Source organism: Aphelocoma coerulescens, chromosome 17 (genome assembly GCF_041296385.1).
Source record: "Aphelocoma coerulescens isolate FSJ_1873_10779 chromosome 17, UR_Acoe_1.0, whole genome shotgun sequence".
NCBI lineage: Eukaryota > Metazoa > Chordata > Aves > Passeriformes > Corvidae > Aphelocoma > Aphelocoma coerulescens.
In genome coordinates this window covers 6,053,274-6,064,914 of record NC_091030.1, presented here as the reverse complement: position 1 = coordinate 6,064,914, position 11,641 = coordinate 6,053,274, and the positions used below count along the sequence as shown (strand labels likewise).

Here is an 11,641-nt window from a genome sequence, read left to right as displayed (position 1 = left end):
CAACTACAAAAATAGTTGCTATTTTAAGGTTAATGCTTGAGTGATCTGACTCAGTCAGAAAAAGAGCCAAAGGAATAATTGGCATCAGCGCTGGCTTCTCCCCCAGCCAAGCCATGGTCACCGCTGGCACAGAGAGCCACCAGAATAGCTGCTTTTCCAGATGATTTGAAAAAAAAAATACCATTAGAGTGAGTTCAACATCCTGGTGCAACAACCACAAGCACAGGAATGCATCGGCTCGTCCTGGGGACACTGTCGGCTTCCCAGGCATCGCCCGCGTCTCTCAGATTACAACCATTTTACATACGTACGGTCGCAAGACTGTGAGCAGCCTTCAACGGGACTCCACAGCTTCCAGCTCACCAACCAGGGTGTTCCTGAAGCTCTTTTAAGCTTGACAAGATGCGAGTGAGCTGCTCTTGCTTCGCCCCTGGTATCACTGCAGGTCACAGCAAGCACCCAGTGCTGGCATTTACCAACTGCTTTGATAGGTGAGCTGTATATGACTAAATAAGAAAGCCCTTAAAAATCAAGATTTATAACCCAAACCACTCCAAGACTCTGACTCCAGCAGCTCTACTGGCTATCACTGCTATAAATTAATTTCTATCGCACCACATTTTAATGCCAATACATCACATGGCTTCAGGGAAGCGCAACAGACACAAAACACACCAGGTTTTTGGGTAAGTGGCAGCAGAAATGGTGCCCTGCAGGCTCTTTCCCCAGGAAATGGAAGTGTAGATATTGAAATGATGGCCAAATGCAGCGGAAGGTCTGGAAATCGCAACTGTGCCAAGGCTGCACGTACAGCTGTCGCTCGAGACTGACACGCAGCCGAGGCGCTGAGCGGTCCAATTTGCTACGCTATTAATTTCTCTGTTAAATTCTAGTTTATTTTTTAAAGCCTGTATTCTCTTTACAGCCTCTGGGGCTGTAATTGTTATGCTAATGTAGGAAGCCGGGAAGGGTGGCTGTGGTGAACTCATCAGCTGTTCTCCCAGTGCCTGCAGTTTGCAGGCAGCCCTGGGCTGAGACAAAGCCAAGCAGGAGGTTTTGTGGATCTTCCTTCGATCTCCCTTCACGGCACATCACAAATCCCGGCTGGCAAGTGGGAAATCACCCTTGTTCTGCTCCTGCCGTCCTCGTCCTGCAGAGCTCAGCCCAGCCACCTTGAGCCTTGAGCCAAGGCTTGATTCCAGACAGGCTGAAAATAAAAGGCTCCTCGTAAGGACAACCAAGGAGTGCTGTGCACTTTGTCTGGGTGAGATAAGATCACAGTCACAGAGGCGGCAGCAGCATTTTGCAGCAAAGACTCCCGGCAGCATCCACCAGCACTCTCAGGGCTGGAAGAGGGGTGGGAGAAGCTGTTCTCCACCTTGTTCTCCACACACTGTGCAGGTGACTTGAGCACTGCTCACCAGGTCTGCTGCCAAGCTTCAGCAGGGGTTTTAATAACAAACCCGACATCTGTGAGAGAAGCATCCTTAAATCTGAAAGACCAAGGTTGGGAGCAGAAAAAAGCTTTTTAAAAAATACACATATTTGTAAGAACCTTCAAAATAAAGGGCAGCCACGTGGCTTCCAGCTCTTCTGTGATCCTGCCCGGATGTTTGCTCTGAAGGCAGCTCCGTGTCCATTCCGTGCAGAGCTCTGAGCTTGCAGAGGGCACAGGGAATAGGTGTGGTGGTGGGTTTCACACCACAAACCAGACAGAAATCAGCCTCTTGATTACTCATGAATCCTACACTGGCTGATCAGCCCCTCGGTGCCTGGGGTCTGTCTGCTGAGGACATGCGGAGGCCGGGGCAGCTACTGGGGCTGGTGCTGCTGACCTGCTCTGGTTTTAAGACAAGACACAAGTCTCTTGAGCAAGCTTTGTAGGCAAACTGTGCAGTCAGCAGTGATGTCTGCCCATCCAAATCCTACCCTGCAATCATTAAAAAAAACACCAAACAAAAAACCAAACCAAACCATAACAATCCCCAAAACCATTCAAACATACAAAATGGACCTGATTGACCTGCACCTATTCTTCAAATTTTGTTGCTGTTTAAGAGTTTGAATTGTTGCCTCCCATAAGGCTGCTCTGATTCATGGCAACACTTGAGGATTGTGTGCTTGGTAAATCCCAGCAGATATTTCCGCTCAGATTTTGCAGCAACAGTTAAAACCCTGACTGACTCAGAATACAGATTAGGGCACACACCAACCAGCTTCATTTCAACGTGTTCCTCCTATGGAGCAGCCAGGCTCACTCAAGGCACCTATGAGGTTTAACAGTAAAACTAAAATGACCCCCCCAAACCAGGAATTATGCACGCAATATACTTCCCACTGAGATAAGCAAATGGAAAATGGCTGAGCCAGGCATTTCATCCAGCTCACAGCCGACAAGGGGTCATTCCCTGCAGTGTATTTAGCAATGATTTGTCCAGCCTAGTGTTGATTATCTAAAACAACACAGAACTGCCTCCATTTCTCCAGGGAGATTGTTTGCAGCCAAACTCATTGGCAAAAGGTTTCTCCTAACATCTTGTTTTCCTCTGCTTTCATTACATCTCACCTCTCCACAGCTCAGCCTTCGGCCACACTTATTCCAAACCCATTTCTGTGGGTTCCCCCATGCAGCCATTTTGTACTGAGCTACATCTTCTTGGCTCTTTTTAATCATCACTTAGTCAGGCTTACAGCTTTAATTCTTGTAATCTTCTGCCATTGCCCAATTCCTTCATCTCAGTCACTGCAGCTGTTCTTTGTAGCCCCTCCAATTTGGCTACCAGCTCCTGGTACGAGATCCATCCCAAAATGAACAAGTTTGGCTTCTCCCGGGGGAGGCAGATCAATACCTTCACAGCTGTGCTGGGTGGAGGACTCCTTCCAGCTTCACAGAGCTCCTGCAGAACAAAGATCCTGAGCAGTTCAGGGAAGAGGCAGCTGGAGCACTGACAATGACTCTTCCACACCCGCAGTAGGCGGTGGGTGCATTCTCAGAGAGATGCTGGTGAGGGGATATTGTGCCACCTTACCAAAGTGACTCAGGACTGAAGGCTTATAGAAGATTTGCACCCCCAAATGTCCTCAGGGACTAACCCCCCCCAAACCTATTACTACACTTACAGGTGACCCATGTTTTAACTGCTCCTTTCATTGAGGATACTCGTACCAAGCTCAGCACAATCATCCCAAGAGGGAGGAGTGAAAGGAATTTCACGCCATCGCTTCCATTTTAATCTTCACCTATTCCACCTGCCACCCCTGTAACAGCCTCACCTCCCATGCCTGTATTTTTTTTTTTTTTTTCAGGAATACAAGAGCCATCTCATGTATTGTGTCTCAGCCACCCCACAGAAAATATCCCACAGGGGAGAAGAGCCACAACAAAGCAGTGTCACCCCAATTACACCATTTTCTATGGATGAGAGAGGAGAAAAGGAATGGATGACATGCATTTTTTACTACTTAAGACAGAAGAAAGCCCTTGCCTCCTAACCGAGGGCCCCAATATCAGGATCAGCTGTGCCAATACAAGCTGTGTTATTACCTCTGCTGTACAAAGCAATTTGGTTTTTATTGACCACTCGCTATATAGGGCACTACAACACTCTCCCCTCATTAGAGCCTGTCAGTCAGAAGGCAAAGGAAGGCAAAAACAAGATTTAAGGAGAAGGCAGCTCTTTGTAGTCATGAGGATAACCTTGCTGGAGCAAAAGCATAGACAGCAGGCAGCCTGGACTGCAAGAAAGAGCTGCAAATGATCAGACAGCTGGGAATTTCAGACACTGGAAGAAAAACCTTAGTGCAGGTAGAACAATTTACCTCCCCTGGGCAGGAAAACACCTACAGAATTGCATCCAAACACAGAACACTGAGGAGAGTTTTGTTAGCTCTGGTTTTGTTTCTTCTTCTCCCTGTGTAAGTCTGCCAGATGACCTCTGTTTGCAATAGACCTCAAATACTGGGAGCTCTTCTTTGTGTCTCCTTGGAGAAAATGGTCAGAAATCAATTTTCCCACTGATAATTTCATTTGGTCTCCTTATCAAGCGAGTGTTCCCACAATTTAGTCCCACCTTACCCACTCCACCCCTAACATTTCACCTTTCCTTATGGCTGAGGGATGTTTTGGCTCAGTGCAGGCAACTCCAGGAATGAGTCTCAGAGCTGCTGTCAGGGAATGCTAAGGGGGAATGTTTTAAGGCCAAACACACAACAGACAGAATATGCAGAAGTTCAGTTTGGAGAAACCTGCATTAAAGAGACTTAGGCCACTCTAGTGCAACAACCAGTGACCACCTGCATCAGGAAAAGTTTGTTCTACCTTACGGTGGGGTATTAGGAAATCCAGGTTCCAAGTACTTTTTATAGTTTAGCTCTCTGGTAAAACACCACCCACCCAGAGGCTTGAGGCAACACAGAACCGGCTGCTTGGGAGGTGCAGGGTTGAGAAGACAGGCTATTTCTGGCGTTACCCCTCGGTGGTAGGATGAGAACCATAGGCTGAACTGTAAGAAACATCTTGAAGACTCGAATTTCGTGCTGAAGGACATATGCTTTTGAGGGACGGGGGATTATCAAGAAGAACACTTCACAGGAATGCTGTGCCCTCCTCATCCCTGCCAACCCAACCAGCTTGCAGAACTGAAATACAAGGTTAGATCTCAACACCTCAGGAAGAGCACAACTACAGACATCCCAAATTACCATCAGTCTAACTTAAAATAGGTCAAGGACTTGCCCCTCTGAGATAGTGTGGACAGATCCACCGAAGATATTACTTAAACAGTAAGTTTCTATCCTTAACTTGTATCTGGACACCGAGGTTCAAAGCATCAGCTCCTTGTCTGCTCTCACCTGGCAAGCTGACCACAGGGCTGGAGAGCAGCAACAAGTCCAGATGCTCCTGCATTCCTGCCTGCCCCAGACTGCAGGAGACAGGGCTGTGAGAAACTTTTGTTTAAGACTCAGTCCACAAACTATTGCCTAAGTTCAGCTTCACAAACTTAAAAGAGCAGCTGGGCACATACAAGCACAGCTCCAGTACCTGGAGCTCAAGAAAAGGCACCTCAGTGAACCTCACTGGGTCACTGACAGGAAAGCTTTTCCCTTCAAAAGAAGTTTTCCACACAAGTTTTGTGATTTGGCCCTGTACCCATGATGCAGATGTTGATGGCTGGAAACAGAAGTTGAGCACAGGGAAATGCAGACTTTGGGATCAATGGGTCAGCTTGGCTGCTGGCAGTTCAGAAGGAGAAAATGAGATGCATTAAAAACTTCTTTCTGGTCAATCTTTATTTTACACATTTGCATCACAGCAGGGAAACCAAGTTACACAGACTGTCCTGACTTATCTCTACCTTGTTTCTCTTCAAATAATGTTTGCTGTTCTTTTAATAAAGTTTAAAAAAATACTGAAAAAAATCCATTTTTACATCTGAACAGGAACTGAGGAATAGGATATTTACAGGTCACCAAAACCCCAGGAACTGGACCTTGCTGTACACAGAAAAGTCTTCTTTAGTTCTTCTGGAGGTCATTTACGAAATGAATTCAAAGCTACATTGTACAAGGTGCCCTAAAGCTGCTTAATGACAACAAGAGGATCTAGAATTAATTATTAATAGTTCCTAAAGGGCAAGGGAAGCTATTTAGACCCATACTCTGTTCTGATAGAGCAGGTACCAGCTCCACTGGCTACAGGATGAAGTGCTTCTGACGATGTGAAGGTCGGACTCTAGTAGAGAGAGAGCAGAACACTTGAGTGAAACCCCACAGGGAAATATTTATTAAGAATTGTCCTTTCTAGAGGATTGCTGCAGTCAAAACATAAATGGGTTCTTGAGCCAGTCAGCCTACAAGGAGTGATTCTTTTCTCAGTCACTTTCTTCCTACACCACTCAACATCTGAGTATCAGTATTTTCCTAAATCCTGTTCCAGCCACTTGGGAGCACAGGTCATGTACAGTTCTCCCTGGATCATTGCTATATCCAGGCAAGAAACTACAAGGGGGAAAATGAACAGCTTCCCAATATTCCTAAGGAAAAGTGATTCATCAGCCCAAAACAGCGTCATATCCAGCAGCTACAAAAAAGAAGCCAAATTAATTCAATTTAGAATAACATTTTACAGCAAATCAACCCCAGGGAAGACAAAGAAACATAGGTCAAGTGTCTCTGGGCGGCACCACCTCAGCTTTTGTGAAACATTGAGGCTACTGACAATGTCACAGTTTCAGTGTGAGTCCCACTATGTTCAAACCTCACTGCACCTCCCACTCCTGCAGATCACAGCTCCTCACTCTTTGTACACAGGTGAAAAATGGGGACGTGCTCTGAGTGAAGTAGGGATCATAGCAGGATCTATAAAACATCTGCTTTAAAGTGACAGCAGTCTGTTAGCTGGCGTGACAGGTCAAATTGAAGGAGACAAACCAGGTAGGCTAAAGGAAGAAAGATTTCCTTCCCTCTCCTTACTAGGTAGGGAACTGCAGTTCTCAAAAGAGCCTACAATACCCAATATTTGCTTCAAATAGGGAAGTTTTCAAATAAACAACAAAATCCCCTCCCTTCTCACCAATTTGATTGTCAGCGACTTGACTGCTTTTCTCTAGAGGAACACACAGTAAGGAAAAAAAGACTTAAAAAATCTTCCACGGGACTTCTACCAGATGTGCACACTGGAGTGATCAGGACATGCCCTTTCATGGCCAGAAGGAATGTTACAGTGCTCAAGGATACATGGTGGATGCACACTCATGCTAGAGAGGGTCCACTTAGCTTAGAAAAAATACATCTTCCACACTATGAGCTCCAGACAAAATGCTGCAATGCAGCAAATTTTTACAACATGCTCTCCCAGGGTATGCCAGCATGGAAATCCAGGAACAGGGCACTCAGCTGGAGGGAAACACTGAACAATGCACTGCACACATCATGACATGCCGAGTTAGATGACAACATGAAAGAGCATCTTAATAGGACAGCATGTGGCTTCTTCAACTCAAACTGCTCCACTCCGAGCAGGCAGCAGCAGTGTTCCAGATGACCCCATTATGTCTTGCTTTCTTTTAGTACGTCTCTTGATGAACCATCAAGGAAAACATTTTCCAGCCTGAAGAATGCAAGAGTCTGGCAGTTGCACTGCAAGGAGGCTTCCTCTGGAAGACAGCCTGCTGAGCAGCTACGGCAGGAAGGAGGAGTGCAGCAGGGGCACGTGCATGTCAGCATCCACAGGGATTTATTGGGGCATAACCTGCATTACAAGTGAAGGCTGAACCAATCTCATTTTTATCTGCAGAGGGGACCGAGTGCTCCGCTGCAGCAACATATGGGAAAACATTCAAACCATTTATTCCCATTGCACCAGACCTGCCGTTCCAGGACTCCTGTCCCTCTGCTGCTGGGTACTGTCGGGGCGATTGCTTCAGCTCCTCACTTCGGTAAAAGCATCGACAGGGAAGTAAAGCTGCACATCCCTAAACGATCTGCAATTCACAACAGCTCCTCTCGATTCCCTCCCTCCCTTCGAGAGGCAGAGCTTCCTACCAGATAAGCAGCCATCAGCATGTGAAAGGCAAGCACTGATTATCCTGCCTGGGAAGCTCCAAGCTGCTGCACTCCACTAGCCCTGGAGTCATGCAATGGCAGTCATGCAGCTGTGGGTCTGCCTGGGAAGGAGGGGAGGGAGCAGTGCTGTCTTTGATGCTCTGCAGTGCAGCACTCACTGTGCTGGAGAGAAGCACAACTGCGACCATCCTCTCCACCCTCCAACATCCCAGCTGCCGACCCACCCATCATATCCATCCTACACCCCTGCATGACAGACTTTTTGTCCTGCTCCAAGGAACTGCACCAGAGAAAAATTCACTTTGGAAACGGCCACAAAAAGGTTCTTTTGGGTTTTGGCTTGTCCATGACTTTGATTTTCCTTCCTAATGCTCGGGTCTGACCATTTCCTGCTGCTTGACATCCTGTGTAAAGCACCAGCTAAAGCTGGTTGTAGAGCTGACTGCTGAAGCTCAGGGCTGAACTTGGAAAAAGCTCTTGTAAAAAAATACTTCCAGAATACTGCTGTGGCTTTTCATGCCAAGACAAAAAGAAATGACCCGGTTTTTCTGGCCTTTGACTGGTGAGCCAGGGACTTGGCAGATAAACCTACACCATATGCAACTTTAGCAAAAAAACTGCATCTATTAAAAAAAAAAAAAGAGAAACCTGAGACTAAGGTAACAGCACCTGCCAAATTGTCAGCTCCACTGATGCTGAGGTATGGAATAGGCAGCTGTTTGGAACCAGCTCAGCACTCCCTGGGATCACAGCACAGCCCTCAAAGTTTTTGGTGAAATGCCACACCCAGGACAATTTCACATCTCATTCACAAAAGGAATTCACAGGCTCTAGAATAGCATCGTCCAGATGCACTTCGTTCCTGACAGCACATCCTTATCCCTTACATACCTCAGTGCCAACACACTTCAAGTCTTCAGTGGGCTTCTCTGAACAGACTTTACAGCCTGTTTGAGCAGCCCTTTGGATGCAGTGAGTGACACTTCCCAGGGACAGAGTAACTGCAGAGGAAGAGGATGAGTTTTTCAGGTATTGCATTTAAGTGTATGATGAGCTGGGACTGCCTGTGTTTTGTTTATGGTCCAATTTCTCTCTCACACTTCAGTTAAATATGCAGAAGATTTCTTCCTACAGAAGGCTTAAAAGCCTGTAGGTCACCAAACAGTCTCTCCAGTGGTATAGGATCTCTTCCCACTAAAACCATCTCACTGCAAGTCAATGACAGCAAAGTCAAACTATCACTGCTATGATTACTGTGAAGTTACAGCTGAGGAGGAAAACAGAAGAGGACACTGTAGCCAGAGACAAATGCTATTCTTGTGCTTTACCTGAAGAGAAAGCAGTTCCAGGTATCAAAGCAGGTAGATTTGTTTCTACCATTTCCATGGTGCACAGAACCAACACCTGGGAAAAGAAGGGGCAATGGGGGAAAGTGATGCTGCTCCTCAAACAGCAAGTCTTGGTACAGACAGCTCACCAACAGCTCCACAATCCCTGCTCAGGAGTGAGGAAGTGGTTCAAGATTCTAGAGGAAATCCTCCTTCTCAGATTGAAGAATAAAATAACCTAATGGCTAACAGTTCTCTTATCAGGTGTGCCCCAGAAATGTAGTCTCTCCAAAAAACCAATTCCTGAATGAGTCTGTAAGCAATGCTGGCACATCCAGAGCTCTGACAATGTCTCTCCCTGACACCCTGGCAGAAGCACCTGGCTCAACAGCACCACATGGCAATGTCTCTGCATGAATATTAAGGCTTCAGTGGGTCAGTGACTTATACTTGATTTATTTTTGTAAAGCTAATCCTCATTTCACCAGGAGCCACTTCCATCCTCCCCCCAATTAACACCCATTCTCACTACTACAGTTCTGGACACCAACTGCCCTACTGACAATCCCAGGGACTACAGAGAAAACACGAGGCATTTTAGAACGTATCTGTAAAGACTCCAAGTCTGCAGCTAACAGTCAAGGATTCTATATTCCCCTTCATCAAGGTTCTGGTCAATCTTTTCCTCTCCTGACAAAAAGCAAACATTTAGGACTGGGAGTTACAGTTGCCAGTTTTTGGTGGCAACACCACTTTGACCAGTTCAGCTCATCTCAAACAGCAGTGCCGTTAATCCTACACAGCCAGAGAGATACAAGTTGCCATCCAGAGAGGCCCAGTAACTCAGGATAACTGTGAACCAGAGATTTATGCTGCAGTAAAATGGCTAGACAGATTTTCATTGGAGAGTCTGGTACTGTTTACACTGTGCCAGAAAGGAGCGACTTTTGAAATACCTTGAAAATATTTTATGAAGGCAACCAAAGTGCTCTGGGTCACAGCTTGAAAGTAAACATTTAGGCAGACCCCTAAAAAGCAAACATCAGTCTTACACCTCTTGTGTACTTGTTGTCAGGTGGGGGTGAGTCAGGAGCAACTCCATGGACAGTGAAGAATGTACATAAATGCTTATTGCACTATGGGCTTAGTGCTTTAATGGAGAACAGTCACTCGTTTCCTGTATAGCAACACAGCTGAAAACCTGACACATTCAGGTGGACACCTGCAGGGATAAGACAAGAAGATACTTATCACCTCTCACACTTGTATGAGCAGTGGCAGAAGTCATCTGATCCAATACCCGTTCAGTCTCTCAAATAACTGCAGTTGTTCCCATCCATTTGTTCTGCAACGTTTTGTCCAAGGCAAAAGGAGAGTTTATAAAAAGAAAAAAAAATACTTACATGTCTTTATCTTCTTTTCCCACCTTCTGACAGGCTTTGCAAGTCCCAGCATACATGTTACATAGCAAGTGTGTGTGTGTGTATATATATGAGCATTATATAAAATATATTCTTTACATACACACTGAAGATCCCTCTTCACATTAGTATTACACATTCTGAAGAACGCAACAATTCAGAATAAAGAACCGATCCAGAAAGGGGGGGGGGGAAAAATAAGCTACCCAAAATCCCTAGGAAAGCTTCACACTTCCTTGCAGGTACCAGGAGATCCCATTTTCTTAGGATCAAAGGAATAGTTATATTTCTGCACTGCTTTGCTCCCCCTAGACATACCCCACTCTGCAGTTTCAGTGGTGGGGAGTGCAAGTTTCTCCCTTTCCACTGAGAGTAATATTAATAAATTAAAAAAGTTTCTCTGAAAGTGCTGCCTTAGTCCAGTCCATCATGCTGTGCCTTCCCATTCGCCCTGAGGCTCTGCTGAACCATTCACCACTTTCTTGACCTTCTTCATGCCCTCCATTACTCCTGAAGTCGTCACCCTGGAAGAGAAGGGAGAAGCATCAGACATCAGACCTTGAACTGCAAAATCCATTTCAGCAACAGCTCACACCCATCTTCCTGTGCCTATCAAACAACACATCTCACATCTCTTTACCCACGCTGAGCAGTTTCCATGTTTGATCTCCTGTATAATCCTGGACACAACACAGATGGGCATCAGAAGCACAGCCACTGTCCTTGAATACCTCAAGGCCCTTCCCATCTATCATTAAACTAAAGCAGCAAGTAATATTGGCTCATACTTCAAAAAAGGTAACAGGGGTGGTTAAACCAGGTGTTTATTTGCTATATTTGAGCAGTTCCCTTAAAACCCCCCTTTTACTATACAGCTGGTCACCCTTATTTCTGTGACTTTCTTCTGTATTTTAATAGGTACAACATATTATACAAATACACACGCAGTGGACAGTGCCCCAAATGAACCATATTGGCTTAATGCACACCAGCTCCTCTTAACAGCAAAATGAGCAGCAACAAAACAGAAGCAAGAAGTCATCATTTTTATATCATCCAAGTCTGGATTTGTCATGGCAATCTGACCATTGAACAACAAAGCCTCACAATACCATTCAACGTTAGGTAGACTGAACTGTTTATCCAGGCAGAACAGCACCATTCCTCTTGGAACTGCCTTGGCTCTCCAACAGCTCTTCAGCTCAGCAGCTTTTCTCTGCTGCTACACAAAACAGGCAATTTGGATGCACAACACATTTCCTTCATTCTTTTGCACAGTGTGATTCTCATTCCATACAGGTATTTTTTTCCCCCACAAACATGTGACAA

General features: G+C 45.7%; 1 protein-coding gene across 2 annotated transcripts in view; it reads right to left on the bottom strand.

The window, feature by feature from the left end:
* Window positions 1-5,370: 5,370 nt before the first annotated feature.
* The window catches only part of GPR107 (G protein-coupled receptor 107), a 38,642-nt gene continuing 32,371 nt past the window's right edge, over window positions 5,371-11,641 (bottom strand). For both annotated transcript variants that reach the window (XM_069032015.1, XM_069032016.1), the window contains exon 18: window positions 5,371-10,836. In XM_069032015.1, the coding sequence (XP_068888116.1) occupies window positions 10,740-10,836 (97 nt within the window). In that variant the 3' untranslated portion in view covers window positions 5,371-10,739. The remainder of the gene's footprint in view (window positions 10,837-11,641) is intronic.